Consider the following 18908-nt stretch of genomic DNA (forward strand, 5'->3'; position numbering starts at 1 on the left):
AGGTTTGAGGCCAAAGAGAAAAAAATACTTACAAATGAAAATAGCAGATGAACATCATATCCGATCATAAATTAAGAGTAAATAAGTGGTGTTTTATCGCGATTAAAATTTGAATTTTTGATACATTTCATCTGATAATCATAGAGTAAATGTAAACATGTATGGAAAATGTATCACATGACAATCTTTAATGACTAACTTCAGAAAATGATCAGGAAGTTTATTTGAACGAAAGTACACAATCTTTGCTTGGACGATATATTATGAAACAATGACAATTAAAAAAAACAAAAAACATCCCAATGTGTTGAGATGTGTAATAAACCTTTTCATGACATTACTCCGGGGTGGACAAAAAAACCAACCAAACAAACAAAAAAAAACATCCATGGGTCAATTATATGAAATAGCAAAATATATGCATATTTTTATATATATATTGTATATAGCACTGCAAACAGAACAGGATGTCTTAACGTTTGCTTTGAATGTATGGAAATGGCAACAAGGTCCTCACTTGGACAGTCCTGATCTTCCCAAAGGTAATCACAGGTCATATACATCAAATCTTCACCAAAAAAGCTTTCCTCTTCAAGTTCACTTAAAAAACAAAAAACAAAATATTTCAAGTGTCCGAAAGAGCTCAGCAACTGCTGAAATGTCTGCTCTCTTCATGGCCCATTTTTTATTTTTATTTTTTGGAAGTCTGTGAGGCAGTTTCTAGGGTTGGGTTCTAGTCCAGCTGCTCCTGTTTTATCCTGTTAGTCTGGTGTCCTCGCTGAGATCTCCGGAGCTCTCGCCGCAGGACGTACTCACTGAACTGAGACGAGTCGACGCCGCCACCACACGAGCCCACGATCTCGAAGCCGCGTTGCTGTAATCGCTCCAGGACCTGCAACCGAACACAACATAGTGAGACAGGGAGAAAGACACATACACACCTGTATGTGGACACTGACACACTATCATATGGTTATATTTCTAAAACTTGATGATCAAATATGTGAGACTTTTCAAAAGAGCGAAGTATCTAGAACATACACCGCTCAACCAGGACATGATGACCACTCTCAGATGAAGTGAATAACATTGATTATCTCATTACAGTGGCACCTGTCAAGGGGTGGGATATATAAGGCAGCAAGAGAACAGTCAGGGCGGCATGGTGGTGTAGTGGTTAGCACTGTCGCCTCACAGCAAGAAGGTCTGGGTTCGAGCCCAGCAAGGGCCTTTCTGTGTGGAGTTTGCATGTTCTCCCCATGTCTGCGTGGGTTTCCTCTGGGTGCTCTGGTTTTCCCCACAGTCCAAAGATATGCAGGTTAGGCTAATTGGTGGCTCTAAATTGACCGTAGGTGTGAGTGTGAATGGTTGTTTGTTTCTGTGTCAGCCTTGTGATAACCTGGCAACTTGTCCAGGGTGTACCTCGCCTCTCACCCATAGTCAGCTGGGATAGGCTCCAGCTTGCCTGCGACCCTGTAGAACAGGATAAGCGGCTACAGATAATGGATGGATGGATGGATGGATGGATGGAGAACAGTCAGTTCTTGAAGTTGATGTGTTGGAAGCAGGAAAAATGGGCAAGTGTAAGGATCTGAGTGACTTTGACAAAGGCCAAATTGTGATGGTGAGATGACTAGGTCTGAGCATCTCCAAAATGGTACATCTTGTGGGGTGTTCCCAGTATGCAGTGGTTAGTACCTACCAAAAGTGGTCCACGGACCCAAAGGACAACCATGAATAGTTGTTAGTAGTTTTATTAGGTAAAGGAGTAGATCTGGAGGGTCTTCAGGCATAGTGTTTTTGTAAACTGGGATGTATGGATGCTGTCAGCTCACTCACTCACTCACTCACTCACTCACTCACTCACGTTTGTTGATGGTGTAGTAGCTGCTGCTTTATGTCCCCCTCCCTCATGCCTGTGTTACCTTCTGGCTCTTCCCTTTTAGTTATGCTGTTATAGTTAGTTTTGCCGGAGTCCCTGCTTGCACTCAGTGCAAAATGTATACTCTTCTTACTCATCAGGTGACACTGGGCATACCTAACAACCTGTGTTTTCTCTGTCTCTCTCTCTCTCCCCCCCCCACACACACACACTCTGTCTATCCCTCTGAGTTACATGTCAATCCTGACATCAAAATGCTGACCTCTTCTGCTCTTCGGACCTGCCTGATCCATCCTGATGCCCTACGTCTGTCTGGAGTCTCATCACATCACTCCTGTGGAGGACGGCCCCATATGGACAGTTGAAAGTCGCACTTGGAAGATGACTCTGGACACTTACAGTAATGCATCTATGGCTGAGGACTACATGTTAAAACTGTTATAATCACACTATCTGTTATCATCCAAATGAGGATGGGGGTTCCCTTTTGAGTCTGATTCCTCTCAAAGTTTCTAGGGTTCACAAACTTTCAAGCACCACTGTAAATAAACTAATGATTGATACGGATCTGTTAATTTGACTCACGAATCATTCGCAAACGAAACATGTCTAGTGAGAAAAGTATTGCAAAGCAGTGAATCTATTTCCTGTTTTTTTTTTTTTTTAAATTTCAAGCATCTGTCACATTTTTCCTGCTCGGAAATTAGCTCCGCCTCCACCTGGGAACAGAGATACACAGCTCCACTGCTTTTCCTTTAAAGGAAACTCATAAAGCATCTGCAGGTTGAATAGAGGTAGGGTGTGTTAAAGGCTTGTCAATGTTTTCATCATCATTGCACTTTTCCTTGTATGCAGCAGAGGGCTTTAAACTTGCAAACAACCCCTTTAATGTAAAGTGTAAGCATTCAAATGATATATATATATACACACACTGGCCACTTTATTAGGGACACCCACATATCCACCTGCTGTTTTATGTGGTTATCTAATCAGCCGATCCCTTGATGCATAAAATCATGCAGATACAAATCAAGAGCTTCATTTAAAGTGTATGTAATGCCTTATTGTAAGGCTTTAAAATGAATATACAGTACATCATTAGTAACAACCAAAATGAATTAATAAAGCAGGGGGAAAATAATATTAATTCTCTCATTATCTCTAGCCGCTTTGTCCTGTTCTACAGGGTCGCAGGCAAGCTGGAGCCTATCCCAGCTGACTACGGGCGAAAGGCGGGGTACACCCTGGACAAGTCGCCAGGTCATCACAGGGCTGACACATAGACACAGACAACCATTCACACTCACATTCACACCTACGCTCAATTTAGAGTCACCAGGTAACCTAACCTGCATGTCTTTGGACTGTGGGGGAAACCGGAGCACCCGGAGGAAACCCACGCGGACACGGGGAGAACATGCAAACTCCACACAGAAAGGCCCTCGCCGGCCATAGGGCTCGAACCCGGACCTTCTTGCTGTGAGGTGACAGCGCTAACCACTACACCACCGTGCCTCCCCATAATATTAATTATTTGTTATTTTATCATCAACCACAAAACTATCAATAAATCGCGGCTTCCGGATCCCGGAAAAAGGCAGCCTTGCCCCAGGGCTAATCTTGCATGACGTCACACATGGAACTCCGGTGATATGGGTCATTTCCGTTCATCTGACTCCGTGCTTGTTTACTCGCTGAGATTGAATATTGTTGTAGGAATCTTACAAAAATAACGATGTGAAAGTGCCGAGTTGCATTTGGATGTTCACATGGGAATTATTGGTGCAAAAAGAAACCCATTTATTTAATAAATAACATTTGATCTGACATTTGGACAGTTCGTCGATTCCCCGATTATCTCACACACACACACACACACACACACACAGTGCACCAGATGCAGGATGATGAGCAACATTTACACACTTGCGACATCCGATCTTATCATATTTGACGCACTTTATCAGGAAGAAAAATGTGCACGCAATCATCATCATTAATTATTAACTGAAACATGTTAAATGCTCTCAGACTGCAATATTGTAAGACTCGATTTGTTTTTAGTTTTGTTCAGGAAGACATGATGAAAGGTAACCACTGCGTTCTGCACCTCTCCCTCTCTATCTATCCATCTCTCCATCTTGCACGCGCTACAGAGGAAGACTGTCGTGAACGGGCAGTTTCTTGTCTTGGGGGCTCGAAAAGATAACCGTTTACTCCAGAATATCCTTAATAATCTTCTGCCCCTTCATCCGACGTATAAGAATCCCAATCACTTTCTGAATTCTCTCCAAAACGTGATTCCGTATCGAGACTGGTCTAACCACTGCTGCGCACGGGAATGAAATTGGTACGTGGATTGTTACACGTGTGCCGTCATGCAGCCCTTCGGGATCTTCCGGTTCAGTCTCGGCAGATTCTGTGAAAATCGGCTGATCTTATTGATTTTCCATTAATTTATGGCCTTTTGGATCAGCTATGGTTCGAAAACACATGGTCAATCAACATAATGACTGTTGCTTTGCACAAGGAAAAGAGTGGGGTTTAGAGGCGTTACGTTCACTTTAATGTTCACTTCAAACATCAGGACGGGAAAAACTGTGATCTCAAAGTGAGACTTTCTTTCACTGTCACATGAAAGTGTGTTGGTTTGAGCCAGATGGACTGGTCTGAGTATTTCAGAAACTGCTGAGATTTCTCCTGGGGTTTTCACACACAGCAGTCTCTAGAGTTTACACAGAATGGTGCAAAAAACAAAAAAACATCGAGTGAGTGAGCGACAGTTCTGTGGGTGGAAACAAACGCATTGTTGATAAGAGAGGGCAGAGGAAAATGGACAGATAGAATAGATCGAGCTGTCAGGAAGGAACTCATATAATCACTCTGTACAACCGTGGTGAGCAGAAAAGTATCTTAGCGTGCAACAGCAGAACAGAAGACCACACTGGGTTCCACTCCTGCAGCCAAGAACAGGAAACTTAGAATCAACAAGAATTTCTTATTAAAGTGGCCGGTGTGTGTAAAGAAAGCAAAAGAAGAAAGAAAGCACAACTTTATTCATCACACACTTGTGAAATTTCCTCTCTGCATTTAACCCATCTGAAGCAGTGAACACACACGTGAGCAATGAGCACACCATACCTGTCAACCCTCCCGTTTTTCCCGGGAAATCCCTTATTTTGACTTATTTCCCGCTGTCTTCCCATTTTTTTATTTTCCCGAAAATATCCCGTATTTTGACATTATATAAAAGTCCCGTATTTTCACAATATAAAAAAGTCGGTAGGTCCAGAATTCATGACGCGCGTCTGACAGGAGTTTACAGCAGGAAGTCGGGCCATGAATTCACGTCCCCGCCCTCTCAGGCATCAGTAATTACAGAACTACGTCCAGAGGCGAGGCTGAACAAGTGATTAGGTCCAGTGTTGCCAGATTGGGCGGTTTCCCGCCCAAGTTGGGCGGTTTCAAGTGCATTTTGGCGGGTTTTGAACATATTTTGGGCTGGAAAACGTCAGCAGTATCTGGCAACACTGATTAGGTCTGAGGTGAAGATGGCGATGCTAATAGCTAAGAAAAACATTAGCCTCTCTTTCTTTGATGAGTTCAACAAGTGCGTGGCTGGAATGTTCCCAGACTCTTCCATCGCAAAGAAATTTTCCATGGAGAAAACGAAAGCCTCCCAAATAATCAAAGGTAAGCTACACATGTTTACATTAAGTATGCCCTGGCTAAGACCTCATAAATAGCCTAGTGTAAACTAATTGGTGTATTAACTGTTTTATCCACTCATTGTCTATTTTATTTTCTATCTGAAAATTACCCATTTTAAATCACTCTTGGTTTAATATTTTATATTACTCTTTATTACTCTTTATTACTCTTTATTACTCTATCTATCTATCTATCTATCTATCTATCTATCTATCTATCTATCTATCTATCTATCTAGTTAGTGTTCCGAGGCCATGACTATGGTAAAACCATAATAAATTGCAATGGAATTGAATTTATTGACTGGTTATATAATGACCTTTCTTATTTTAACATAAGATACGTATTTTAGCCCTTAATTTGGGAAATAACTGGTACCACTGAAAGCAAATAAAAATAAATGTATAGTTTATTCGCAAATGCACTCTATAAACCATAAGCATATTGAGTTTGGGTCTTGGCTATCACCAACATGCACCAGAGTACAGGAAATCACAAATACTAGATAGAAAATTGCCCCCCATTCAACTACACACCCACTTTTGGTGAAGGGTATGACTTTCTGAAATTTTCCCTTATTTTGAGTTAAAAATCTGGGAAATATCCCTTTTTTTCAAACCTCAAAGTTGACAGGTATGGAGCACACACACATACCCAGAGCAGTGGGCAGCCATGCTAACAGCACCCGGGGAGCAGTTGGGAGTTAGGTGCCTCGCTCAAGGGCACCTCAGCCCAAGACCGTCCCATATTAACCTAACTGCAGGCCTTTGGACTGTAAGGGAAACCGGAGCATCCGGAGAAACCCATGCAGACTCCACACAGAAAGGCCGTTGCCGGCCACTGGGTTCGAACCCCAAACTTTCTTGGTGTAAGGCGACCATGCTAACCACTACACCACCATGCCGCCCAACTGCGCAGAGCCAGAGGAACACAGCAAGTGTAGACATGAGATACAGCGCTAGGGTAGACTATGTTGATTGGTTAAAGATATTTCCTAAGAGTAATTACAAGAAAATCATAGCAAATCTATAATTTCCCTCCACATTATTAAAAAAAGAACATTAAAAATGTATTAAAACAGGCTGAGTTTATGCTTTTGTATGGGTGCTTGTGTCTTTATGTCTTGTTCATGTCCTTGTGGGTCCACAATCATCACATTCCATCAAAAGGCCTCAGGGAGTCGAGACTGTGCAGCATGGAAACACAAACTCTCAGAGCCTGAACCTCCAACCCCCCAAAGCTCCAGTCACTCCAGGCTGCCTGCAACCCCCTGCCAAAACTACAAAGGTCTCACTCCTCTGCATCACCCTCCAGACACACACACACACACACACACACACACACACACACACACCATTAGGCTCAGATACAGCATCCACTACGGGCTCACTTTAATAACCAAACAGGATTAGGGGCTGTGCCTGAGGACTACCTGGTAGCGCGTGTGTGTGTGTGTGTGTGTACATGCATACTACTACTGTTAATTTCACATCTCACTCCCTTGGTTACACATGAATGCAATATTAAAAAAAAACAACAACCCTAAAAATAATCAACATTGTGGTGGTAACAGTAACTGAAACACTGTAGTATATTTTGAGATGTGTACAATATGCAAAACCTTGCAAATTGAATACTATGGGAAAACAAAAGTAATGCCCCCCCCCCCCCCCCCCCAAAAAAAAAAAAAACCCACAACAACTTTTTTTTAAACTAACACAAATTTAAAGCCAGTGTAAAAATGTCCTCAATCCAAACAAAACCTCTCTCCAAAGCTTCTTCATACCAAAACAAGTAAATAAATAAATAAGTATAATAATAAATGCAGGGCGGCACGGTGGTGTAGTGGTTAGCGCTGTCGCCTCACAGCAAGAAGGTCCTGGGTTCGAGCCCCGGGGCCGGCGAGGGCCTTTCTGTGTGGAGTTTGCATGTTCTCCCCGTGTCCGCGTGGGTTTCCTCCGGGTGCTCCAGTTTCCCCCACAGTCCAAAGACATGCAGGTTAGGTTAACTGGTGACTCTAAATTGAATGTGAGTGTGAATGGTTGTCTGTGTCTATGTGTCAGCCCTGTGATGACCTGGCGACTTGTCCAGGGTGTACCCCGCCTTTCGCCCGTAGTCAGCTGGGATAGGCTCCAGCTTGCCTGCGACCCTTTAGAAGGATAAAGCGGCTAGAGATGATGAGATGAGATAAATGCAGTCACACACCTAACAAACTTTTACGTAACAAACTTGAAAAAATGGTTTGAAAGCCTGCATTCACAACCATAGGTCGCGTTAACCGACAATTGTTCGTCATTGACGGATTTTTTTTAGCTATGACGGAAAAATCTGAAGGCCGTCGGTCATTTTGACGGATGTTTACCGTTACCATTACCAATAACGATAATAGCCTAATAATAACAATAATAAAACATAATGAAACACACAATTGAAATGATTGGCAAGTTGTGGCAGAGTTTTCTCACATACAGTATACATAGTCTTCACTGCCGTCACACTTTCAATCTGAGCCGACGTTGCGGCAGTCTTGATGTGTAGCCACTGCGCAAGGCTGTTCCCCCCATCGCGCTCCTGACTGCGCTCTGACTTCTCTAACCACTAGCACAGTGAGATGTATTAATGTTTCCCTCCTCTGCAGAAGACACGCCATTTTTGCTAGTTGTTTTCTTGTTTTTAAAATGAAACAAATGTCGATTTATTGTATTCTTCCCCAGCAAGCTTAGGAACATCACTGCTCGAATATCTGCTAAACTATCATTTTAATGAGAGCACGGGTAGACAAACTAACATTTAAACATAACTTCGTTTTATTTAAGACCTTCCGTGTCAGCCCACTACAGGTCACCGCGGGGTGCAGCTGCACCACTGGTGCAGAAAGACCGCATGCTGCAGGATTTCCTCCCTATGAAGAGAGTACTAGCAGGGTCGGGAAATCCAACTTTCAGAGGCTCTTGCCGGCTTCTGATCACTTCCCTGGGAGAAATTTTCCCGACTTCAGAACTTTGGCTGAAGTGGCGCTGGTTATTCCAGTCTCCAGTGTCGCAGCAGAGCACGGGTTCAGCCTTCAGAATAAAATTAAAACGTCAATGAGAAGTCGTCTGTCCGAGGCAAAAACGCAAAATTTAATGACAATTGCCTCGGCAGCGGTCTCCATTGACGACTTTGATTATGCACAAGCGAGCTCCCAATTTAAATCCATGCGGGCCAGAAGGAAGGTTTGAGCTCACGCAAACAGGTCAAATTAGATTGTCACTTAAATCGTTGTAGTGGACTGTTCATATTTTAACTGCAATTGTCTTGCTACGTTGTAAAATAACATTGTTCATATGCCCGTTAAGGCACAACAGCCGCAATGTTTTTAGCGGAGGGAAAATGGGTTCACAAGTGACCGAACGTCAGAATCTCTGTTCATCTTTTTGCATCATAAATACATAAATAAATGATTAAATAATACAAGCTTGTTCTGTGAATTAATTTTTAAATGAAAATGAGTCCATGAAAACACAAGTTATTAAATATATAGCATTTACAGCCTATATACATTGTCATTTAAAAGTTAAAATAAAATGACAGATAATAATGGACAATGACGGAATTTTTACGACCCTGTCCGTCAAAATGACGGACAATGAAAAAGTCTAACGTAACCACTGTTCACAACAACAGTTTTGTAAGCTACATCTCAGCAGACAACAATCACGGCTAAATAAAGAAGGATATACACGTGTTTTAACTAACTAGCCTTAAAATCATGGTGCTAATACAGGTAGTGATGTCATTTAGCAAGAGCTTAGCAAGAGTACAGCAAACCAGCTCAAGCTAACAGCTACGGTAATGCTAGCTACAGAGACTTCCATGATTATTGTCCCCCCTTGTAAAGAAAAAGGGTGAGAAACAAATCCACCTTTTGGTGAAGCAGCTTCATCTCACAGTGAAAAAGAGAAAAAGCCACCTTTAATTGAAATAATAATTGAAATTGAGTTGAGTGGAGTGTGTGAGAACTTTTACGCTGTAATCCATGACTTCCTGATTAACTGGGGAACAAATATGAGGTGACACAGAGGCCAAATTCCCTCAACGTCAACATGGGAAAGATAAGAGAACATACAAACTAAATGAGGGAGAAGTCTGTTGACCTTCATAAGTCAGGGAATGGTTATTAAAAATAGCTACTCGCCTGAAAATGGCCATTTCTACTGTTAGGGCAATAATAAAGTGGAAACCAACTGGAACTGTTATAAACTCCCCTGGAAGAGGATCCAAGTTTATTTTGCCCCCACATACAGTGAGGAGGAGGGTAAGAGAGACAAAAAACATTCCCAAGGATCACTGTTGGTGAACTACAAGAAAAAGTAAAATCTTGGGGTTTCCATATCTCCAAACCCACCATCAGACTCCACCTCCATACCAACAGATTATTTACGTTTGCCAGAAAAAAAAGCCTTTTCTGTCAGTTAACCACAAACATAAGCGCCTGAAGTTTGTGAAACGCTACTACAACTTTGACTGGACTGTGTTCTACGGCTTTTTTTTTCAATGGAGCACTTGCATGTGATGTCACAGCCGATCCAGATTGTGACAGACGCCATCTTGTCGGTCAAACGCCATATTCCGCCTTCTACTTCTGGTTCTACTTCTGCTTCTACCTTTTCTTCTGGAAAACCCTACTATATACAATTCTACTACAACGGCTGCGGCTACAAGCTCTCCCTACCTGTGCACGTTTATGTTTTTTGTGTGTATTTTTGCGTGTTGTTCATCTGTACCGGACTTCAATATCCACTACAACCGTATGGACTTACTGGACATTGGTTTCCAGCAGAAAATGACGGTTTGTAGCGATTTCCATCGCATGCACAACATTCCGGACGAGATAGCGAGACCAGTGGGGTCTCCGTGGATTGTTATCGGAGGCAAAGCGAAGGAGGCGGCGCCGGGAGCGGAAGCAAAAGCGAGGCTGCAGGCAGAGCCGGCCTGTTGACTAAGCTCAGAAAACAGCCACTCAAATCTCCACTGCTAAGCCTCTATCTCTCCAACGCCAGATCCATGTAAACAAGATGGACGATTTGGAATTACAGCTGGAATTACCTTATTCTATTCTATAATCGGCTGGTCAGTGCAGTACTAGTAATACTTAAGTGACTTACCCATCCAATGAGGATTCTTGTTTACAAGATGCCACATCTGAGTCGCTGACAAATCCTGAATTTCTGTAAAGATAACTGTCCAGAGATTTATAAGCATGCAGTGCTTCACCACTGAACAGAGAGGGAAAGTTAATGAGGTAATTATACACGTCTGGGTATTCCGCTGGCAGTTCAAAATCCGGTCGTGAAAACTCCGTCCGGTAAGCCATAAGGGTCACTAATCTGTAGATCGTTTATTTTAGACATATATTTAGTTATCTGTTCATTAGAAAAATGAGCTGTGTAGTCCGTCGGTTGAAATTGATCCATTCTGTACATGAGTGCAGCAGTATTCAGCGGTGTTTTTGACCGACAAGATGGCGGTTGTGTACTTTCCGGTCACGTGACTGCAAGATCTCTATAAACACTTGAGGTCGGTTTGGTGTAACAAGAAGGATGACTATAATGAAAAGAACCCAATCCCAACTGTAAAATATAATGGAGGTTCTGTGATCTTTTGGAACTGTTTTTCCTCCAAAGACCCTAGAAACCTTTTTAGGGTCCATGGCATCATGGACTCCATGAAATCCCAGGACATTTTAAATGAGAATCTGGCTGCCTCTGCTAGGAAAATAAAACCAGGTCATCATTAGATCTTCCAGCAAGACAATGATCCGAAGCATATGTCCAAATCAACACAAAAATGGCTCACTGAGCACAGAATCAAGCTTCTGCCCTGGCCATCTCAGTCCCCTGACCTGATCCCCAGTGAAAACCTGTGGAAGCTGAAGAGGAGAGAGTACAAGAGAGGGCCAAGGACCCTGGATGATGTGGAGAGATTGTGTAAAGAGGAATGGTCTTAGATGCCCTGCTCTGTATCTCCAACCTTATAAAATGTTATCGGAGAAGACTCAGTGCTGTTTGAGGCATTTTCAGCAACAATGGAAATGGAAGTTTTGGTCAAAGGTCAACGATCTTGCCAAAGCTTCCATAATAATTCTACTCTTACTTCATTAAGGTCATTGCAAAAAAGTTTCCTGATTGGATAATACAGCTGGACCATGATCAAATGTTTAGTTAGTGGTCTAGGCCACACTTTTACCTGAACAGAGTTGAGATGGCAGTAGCCGTTTAATGGGAAGCGGATGACGTGTGTGGAATCGTGGTTCCAGCCAGCATTCACCGAGTTGCACATGACGTCTCCAATCTCTGGGAAGATGTCCTCAATGAGGGCTTTGTCTCCGCTCAGTGTGATGCGCTCCCCAAGGTCAGGCGCCACCCGCACCACCACACACTCACATGGACATGAGATTCGGTTGAGCTCCCGCTCGTGACGCCAACGCTCCAGTTCTACCAGCATTGGTTGCAGCTGGAAATACCGTGCCTCCTCATATAGCAGACTGAAGTCCTGCATGGACAATCAGAAAGAACATCTTAGATCAGTAAACAAAAGAGGGCTGTACATGGCTCTTATCCTGGTTGCAGCAACAAGACGTCTTGCATAGCACACACTTCCAAGTTAAGTTAGCCCAACGTACATCTCAAGGATATTCCATGCAACTAGTTTGCTAATTCAGAATCCGTCACAAGGGCAATTTGGATCACAGATGTCAACTTATCACAAGAGGGGAGCTGCGTGAAGGAAATGTGAGGTTGAAACCATGACATCGAGGTTTATGTTCAGTCATGAACTATCAAAAAAAAAAAAGTCAAAGTTCTTCCCATGCCAGGACCTGGTCATCCCGTCCCAGTACTAACCAGGCCCTTAAGGCTCATTGGGCAACACCAATCTACGCTTCTTTAGCCCTCAGCCTCTCGCCTACTATACAGCTAGGGTTACAGTGGAGGGCTAGTCCACTGGTAACCGCGAGAGTTAGTCCTGAACTACTGTATGATGGATGTAAATTCAAGCTAAGCCACAGCCTCAGTTTATTGACAGTTTCTATGGTAACCGAACACGTCAACGATGATACTACAACAAATAGATGGTTTAGGAGGGGGACCCCTGCTGGATGGATGCAATTTTGTTTTCCTCTACTTTGTCCTTCTAACTTCTATTTTGAGTTACAGTAAATGTAAACATCTGTGAAACAAATTAGTTCCTGGTATCACTTGCGTTACGTACTGTAGCAGCTTGATAAAAATTTCCTTACCCTCTTTATTCCTCTCTTAACAAAAAAAAAGATAAAGCATAATGCAGTTTCTGACCAAGAAGGCAAACTTCTGTCCTGAAGACTTAGTGTTACCCCTGATTTGTACAAATCTCTTACACTGGAGACTCCTTCCAAAAATCTCCTCATAGAAAATGCCACCATACTTATATAACTGTTATATATATCACAGCAGGGTGGTATGGTGGTGCAGTGGTTATCACTGGCACCTCATAGCAAGATGGTTCCAGGATCGAACCTCATGGCTGATGGGAGCCTTCTTTGTGTACCTCAAGGAAGTTGAATCAAATGCAACTGGACTTGGTTTTAAGTCTTTGAAGACATTTCATCTCTCATCCAAGAGGCTTCATCAGCTTGTCTGACTAGATTGGGCTAGTCTGACCAGCTGGTGTGAGTACCAGTGTTGTAGTCGAGTCACTAAACCTTGAGTCTGAGTCCAGTCTTGAGTCCCCAGTGGTCAAGTCCAAGTCATTAAAGAAAATTTTGAGTCGAATTGTAGAACAAGACTCCAACCGCACCATTTGATGGTGGCTGTTGCTGCCTTTATGTGAAACCGTCCCTGCTACTGTGTTGGACTAACGTTACTGCTTGACTGCCCCATTTTAGTTAATAGGCTACAGATAAAAAGCTTGTTCATCACTCAGCAAGTCTCTATCACTATCAACAGGGCAAATAACATGAGAGAGGGTTAACACTAGCTAGTTCATTGGTCAGCAAGCAAGCCCCGCTATAAACAGAGCAATGAACATATTGTATCACTTTCTTCTATGGGTGGAGTCTTGCCAAATGACAATTGAATTTCGAGGTTGTCCCCATTGTCTCCTCGATAGTTCTTCTACATGTGGAACACATAGCAGGGCATTTTTTTCCCACTGCACGAGAAGTCTGTATAAGCAAAGATGACAATCCTAGGGGCTTCTCTCCAGGCATTTTAGCACCGTTAACGTTAGTTTGTTCCTGAACATAATGTATTACTAGGTGAATGTGCATTCTCTTGCATAAAATTAGTATAAAAATTAATGTAGATATAAATATCTTATGCCAAATTATTATGGCATGTTATAAAAAATAAAGAAAAAATCAGAGTCCTCGTCTCCGATTTACGAGTCCGAATGCAGTTAATGCATGAGTCTGAGTCCGAGTCCAAGTCTGAGTCATTAGTGGTCAAGTCCAAGTCAAGTCATGAGTCCTTAAAGGAACAGTCCACCGTACTTCCATAATGAAATATGCTCTTATCTGAATTGAGACGAGCTGCTCCGTACCTGTCCGAGCTTTGCGCAACCTCCCAGTCAGTCAGACGCAGTCAGACGCGCTGTCACTCCTGTTAGCAATGTAGCTAGGCTCAGTATGGCCAATGGTATTTTTTGGGGCTGTAGTTAGATGCGACCAAACTCTTCCGCGTTTTTCCTGTTTACATAGGTTTATATGACCAGTGATATGAAACAAGTTCAGTTACACAAATTGAAACGTAGCGATTTTCTATGCTATGGAAAGTCCGCACTATAATGACAGGTGTACTAACACCTTCTGCGCGCTTCGGCAGCGCATTGATACGGAGCTCAGATATCAATGCGCTGCCGAAGCGCACAGAAGGTGTTAGTACGCCTGTCATTATAGTGCAGACTTTCCATAGCATAGAAAATCGCTACGTTTCAATTTGTGTAACTGAACTTGTTTCATATCATTGGTCATATAAACCTATGTAAACAGGAAAAACGCGGAAGAGTTTGGTCGCATCTAACTATAGCCCCAAAAAATACCATTGGCCATACTGGGCCTAGCTACATTGCTAACAGGAGTGACAGCGCGTCTGACTGCGTCTGACTGACTGGGAGGTCGCGCAAAGCTCGGACAGGTATGGAGCAGCTCGTCTCAATTCAGATAAGAGCATATTTCATTATGGAAGTACAGTGGACTGTTCCTTTAAAATTAGGGCATGATTTGGACTCGAGTCCAAGTCCTGGACTCGAGTACTACAAGCCTGGTGAGTACCCAGGTAATTACCCTCTGTGGAGTTGTTCTCAAGGCCTCTGATATCATTGTTTCACACCAGAAAGACCCAAACCTTCATCTGGGTTGACATCAGTGGCCTTGAGAATGACTCCACAGAGGTTAATTAACTGTGTACTCACACCAGTTGGTCAGACTAACCCAGTCTAGTCAGACAAGCTGATGAAGTGAACTGATGAAGCCTCTTAGATGAGAGGTCAAGCATCTTTAAAGCCTGAACCAAGTCCAGTTGTGTTCAATTCAGTTTCCTTGAGGTAACTATGACCTGGATGAATGAGAATATTCACAGACACCTTTCTTTGTGGAGTTTGCATGTTCTCCTCGTGTCTGTGTAGGTTTCCTCCCAGAGTCCAAAGACATGTGGGTTAGTTCAATTGGCTACTCTAAATTGCCCATTGGTGTGAATGTGTACCCTGCCAGCAGATAAGGGTTTGGGTTCCTTTGGTGTGCTATAATCACCCAAGAGAATCCATGGAAGCTAGTTGTGAAATTTGTAGAATGGCTTCCTGGATTGCTGACCCTCAACTATGAGGATGGTGACAGGCAGCGATTGCCACAATATCCATCCATCCATTACCTGTAAGGGCCTCTGCATGCTCTTGCGACAAGGCTTTCGCAGATAGCTTTTCGCAGACAGTTGTAATTTATCGTTGAGCGGGGAGTAATAGGCGTGCGTGATGTTATTCACTGCCACAACGCAAGGGGGCGCGAAGTCGCGAAATCGCTAGGAGTAGTTGGTGGGTGTGGTTAGTGGAGTGTTTATCCTCTGGTTACTTATAATGACTAGAACTGGAGTCATATAGATGTACGTACTTCCTCACTTCCTCGATCAACCGCTCTTCGTGCTGCTCCATCTTCGCTCGTGTTTTTAAAAATGGCGGTAGTGAAAACAAACCAAACCGGGAAAGTAGGGAAGCGGAAGTGCGTGTACAGTGGATGTAGAGTGGACCAATCAGAGCCCTCTTCTCTGCGACGCTGTCTGCGAGGCTTCTGCGGTGGTCACAATTTTTGGGAGGTGCGTGCAGAGCGTCTGCGAAGGGGGGGGGCTACGCAGACGCCATCTGCGACACCATCTGCGAGAACTGCATTGTCAGCATAAATTGGCCTTAACTGTTTATCCTGTACAGGGATGCAGGCAAGCTGGAGCCTATCCCAGCTAACTATGGGTACACCCTAGACAAGTCACCAAGTCATCACAGGGCTAAAACACAGTCACACTCATACCTATGGTCAATTTAGAGCCACCAATTAGCCCAACCTGTATGTATTTGGACTGTGAGGGAAACCAGAACACCCAGAGGAAACTCACGTAGACACGGGGAGAACATGCAAACTCCACACAGAAAGGCCCTCGTCAGCCACTGGGCTCGAACCCAGAACCTTCTTGCTGTGAGGCAACAGTGCTAACCACTACACCACCCTCATGCCGCAATATATTTATTGTAATTCTTCTAAGATTATGTGAAGCATCTGCTGTAGGAAGTCCCTGTGGTTTAGCTGTTACGATAGAAACAATAACATTCAAACAAGCCTGGAGCTGGAACTACTAACCAATCAGATTGGAGAATTTAACAGTGTTGGGGTACAATCAGCAAAAGTGAATCACTTACTTACAAGAAATGCAACATGCTTAATACCTATGAAAACAAGACACAAAAACCACTGTAACTGTGCGGCGATTAAACAACAACATAATAGCCACGAACTCTCCAAGAATCTCTGAATAAATGTAGCCTTTCTGTGAACCAGAGCCACTCTGGAGTCTTTGCTTATTTTAGCTGACATAGTTTCCCCATGGACAGACCATCAGATAATGGGATTATTTGTTTTCTCCCAAGGCATATTTGTAATTAAGGGCCAAATGACACACAAGAGCAGGCCACTGGAATGCAAATGTGTTTTATGGCGAGAACAAAAGCACGTCTGATTACAGAACACTGAGTGTTTGCTGTACACGGCGTTGTGCATATGTATTGTTTCACTGACTACGTTCTGTTCAGCAAATTCTGTGTCATGAAAGCTTGTTCTCACCATCTGTGCATTGTGCTCAATAGATCATAACATTTGACATCAGCTACTCTTGTAATGGCTGCATCCATCAGTGGAAGCAAAGCTTTAGATAATATATATGATTGGGACACATCATTGACCCCAGATCTCATTCTCTCTCTCTCTCTTGCTCACTTTGAAGTCGTCAGGGATGAGGAGTTTGGACGTCCTGAGGAAGTTGAGGATGTAGCGGAACATGTGACCGTCCCTGTCGATGAAGTAGTGTTGCTTCAGGCTGTCCAGAACAATGGGCTCCGTGCCATCGAAAAGACGGCCAATTCTGCTCCGAGACACAGAGAGAGAGGGAGAGAGAGAGGGAGAGAGAGATGGTTAAAAAGAAATTGCTCCAGTAATGATCAGCACACACTGAAATGCCATGTTCATCTTGATTTTATTTTTAAGAGAGATACACCATTGCGATAATGAGCATCAGACTCATGGCTGATGCAGGCCTTAAACATCAAATGCATATTTTTAGTTGCTAGATTTGACGGTCAATAAAAAGAATGCCCTCATTCGAGTAGATATGTGGTATTTTTTTGGTTGGTGTAGCAGGTAGCATGGCCACCTCAAAACTCCAGGGTCCCTGGTTCAACACTGAGCTTGGATTCCTGTGTCTGCATACAGTTTTGCATGTCCTCTGCTTTGTCAGCATGGGTTTCCTCCAGGATCACGGATTTCCTCCAAAAGTAGGGTATAGTAGGGTGATTTTAAATTGCCCCTAGGTCTGATTCAGTGTATAAATGCTTCTGCAATTTCCCTCAGGATCGATCAATGGATCCATCCATCCATCCATCTTCACCACCAACGTTCCTGGGATAGGATCCAGATTAACAGAAACCCCGTCCAGGATTGACCTGTGACTGATATGAATAGATCCCGAGCATGGAGACAACATCAACAAGGGATCCACGAAGATGCCACCACCTTTGTGAGCTTACAAGTGTGCATTTCTTTCTGCCCATTTGGTACTGGTTGTCATAGCTTGCTCGGTTCAAAGTGTCCACAGGATCAAGTCAGGAGTTGCTTCAAGTACATACCCTGTGTCCGAAATCACTCACTACTCACTATATAGTGGACTATATAGTGAGTTTGCCATTTTGTAGTGCTGTCCGAATGTATAGTGAGAAATATTACACCCTAGATAGTGGACTCATAGTATCCCAAAATGCACCGTGAAAAGTAGTGGACAACCGATGGTCACTAACCAAGCAATGTATACCATCATGCATTGCGATCACGCTGAAAGAAAAAAAATGTGTTGGGGTGAATGGACGGAGGAAGAAACACATTATAAACGGGTATTCAAGTACAATTAAAAATAGTAAGAGAATAGGGGGGAAATAAGCTAAAATATAATAAGACATAAAATAAAAGAATGAAAGTTACAGGGCAGAGCGAGGAATTAATCAAAAGCCTCAAATTTGATTTAATAAAAGGCAGCGGCGAAGAAGAAAGAAAGTATTCAGCCTTGATTTAAAAGAACTGATAGATGCAGCAGACACAAAGTACTTTGTATTTATTAATGTGGGAAATAATATGGATTTATGACAAAAATACATGCATTTATTTATTATTTTGAAAATCCACCAGCCACTGGCACGTTTTGATTGTGCAACAGTAATGATGTAAATAATGGCATGACGGACTAGTGTCCGAAAGCGTTTTTTTCATTTTACCAATGAGCTCACTGTATACAGTTGTGGTCAGAAGTTTACATACAGTGACATGAATGTCATCTTGGACATGAATGTCATGGCAATATTTGGGCTTTCAGTGATTTATCTGAACTGTTCTTTTTCTGCAGCAGAATGACTGTACAGCATACAGCTTTATTTTTTTAAATTGAATTCAGTGCACAATTTTCTTTAGGTTTTCTGAAATCAACACAGGGTCAGAAATTTACATACAGCACACCTAATATTTGGGTAAAATGTCTCTTGGCAAGATTCACCTTCA

General features: G+C 42.9%; 1 protein-coding gene across 1 annotated transcript in view; it reads right to left on the reverse strand.

The window, feature by feature from the left end:
• Positions 1-217: 217 nt before the first annotated feature.
• Positions 218-18908, reverse strand: part of LOC132889372 (BTB/POZ domain-containing protein KCTD1) — a 67402-nt gene continuing 48711 nt past the window's right edge. Inside the window, exons 3-5 of the mRNA XM_060925782.1 lie at positions 17085-17229; positions 11822-12127; positions 218-892 (exon numbers count right to left, since the gene is read on the reverse strand). Of these exons, the coding sequence (XP_060781765.1) occupies positions 734-892; positions 11822-12127; positions 17085-17229 (610 nt within the window). The 3' untranslated portion in view covers positions 218-733. The remainder of the gene's footprint in view (positions 893-11821; positions 12128-17084; positions 17230-18908) is intronic.

Source organism: Neoarius graeffei, chromosome 1 (assembly GCF_027579695.1).
Source record: "Neoarius graeffei isolate fNeoGra1 chromosome 1, fNeoGra1.pri, whole genome shotgun sequence".
Lineage (NCBI taxonomy): Eukaryota > Metazoa > Chordata > Actinopteri > Siluriformes > Ariidae > Neoarius > Neoarius graeffei.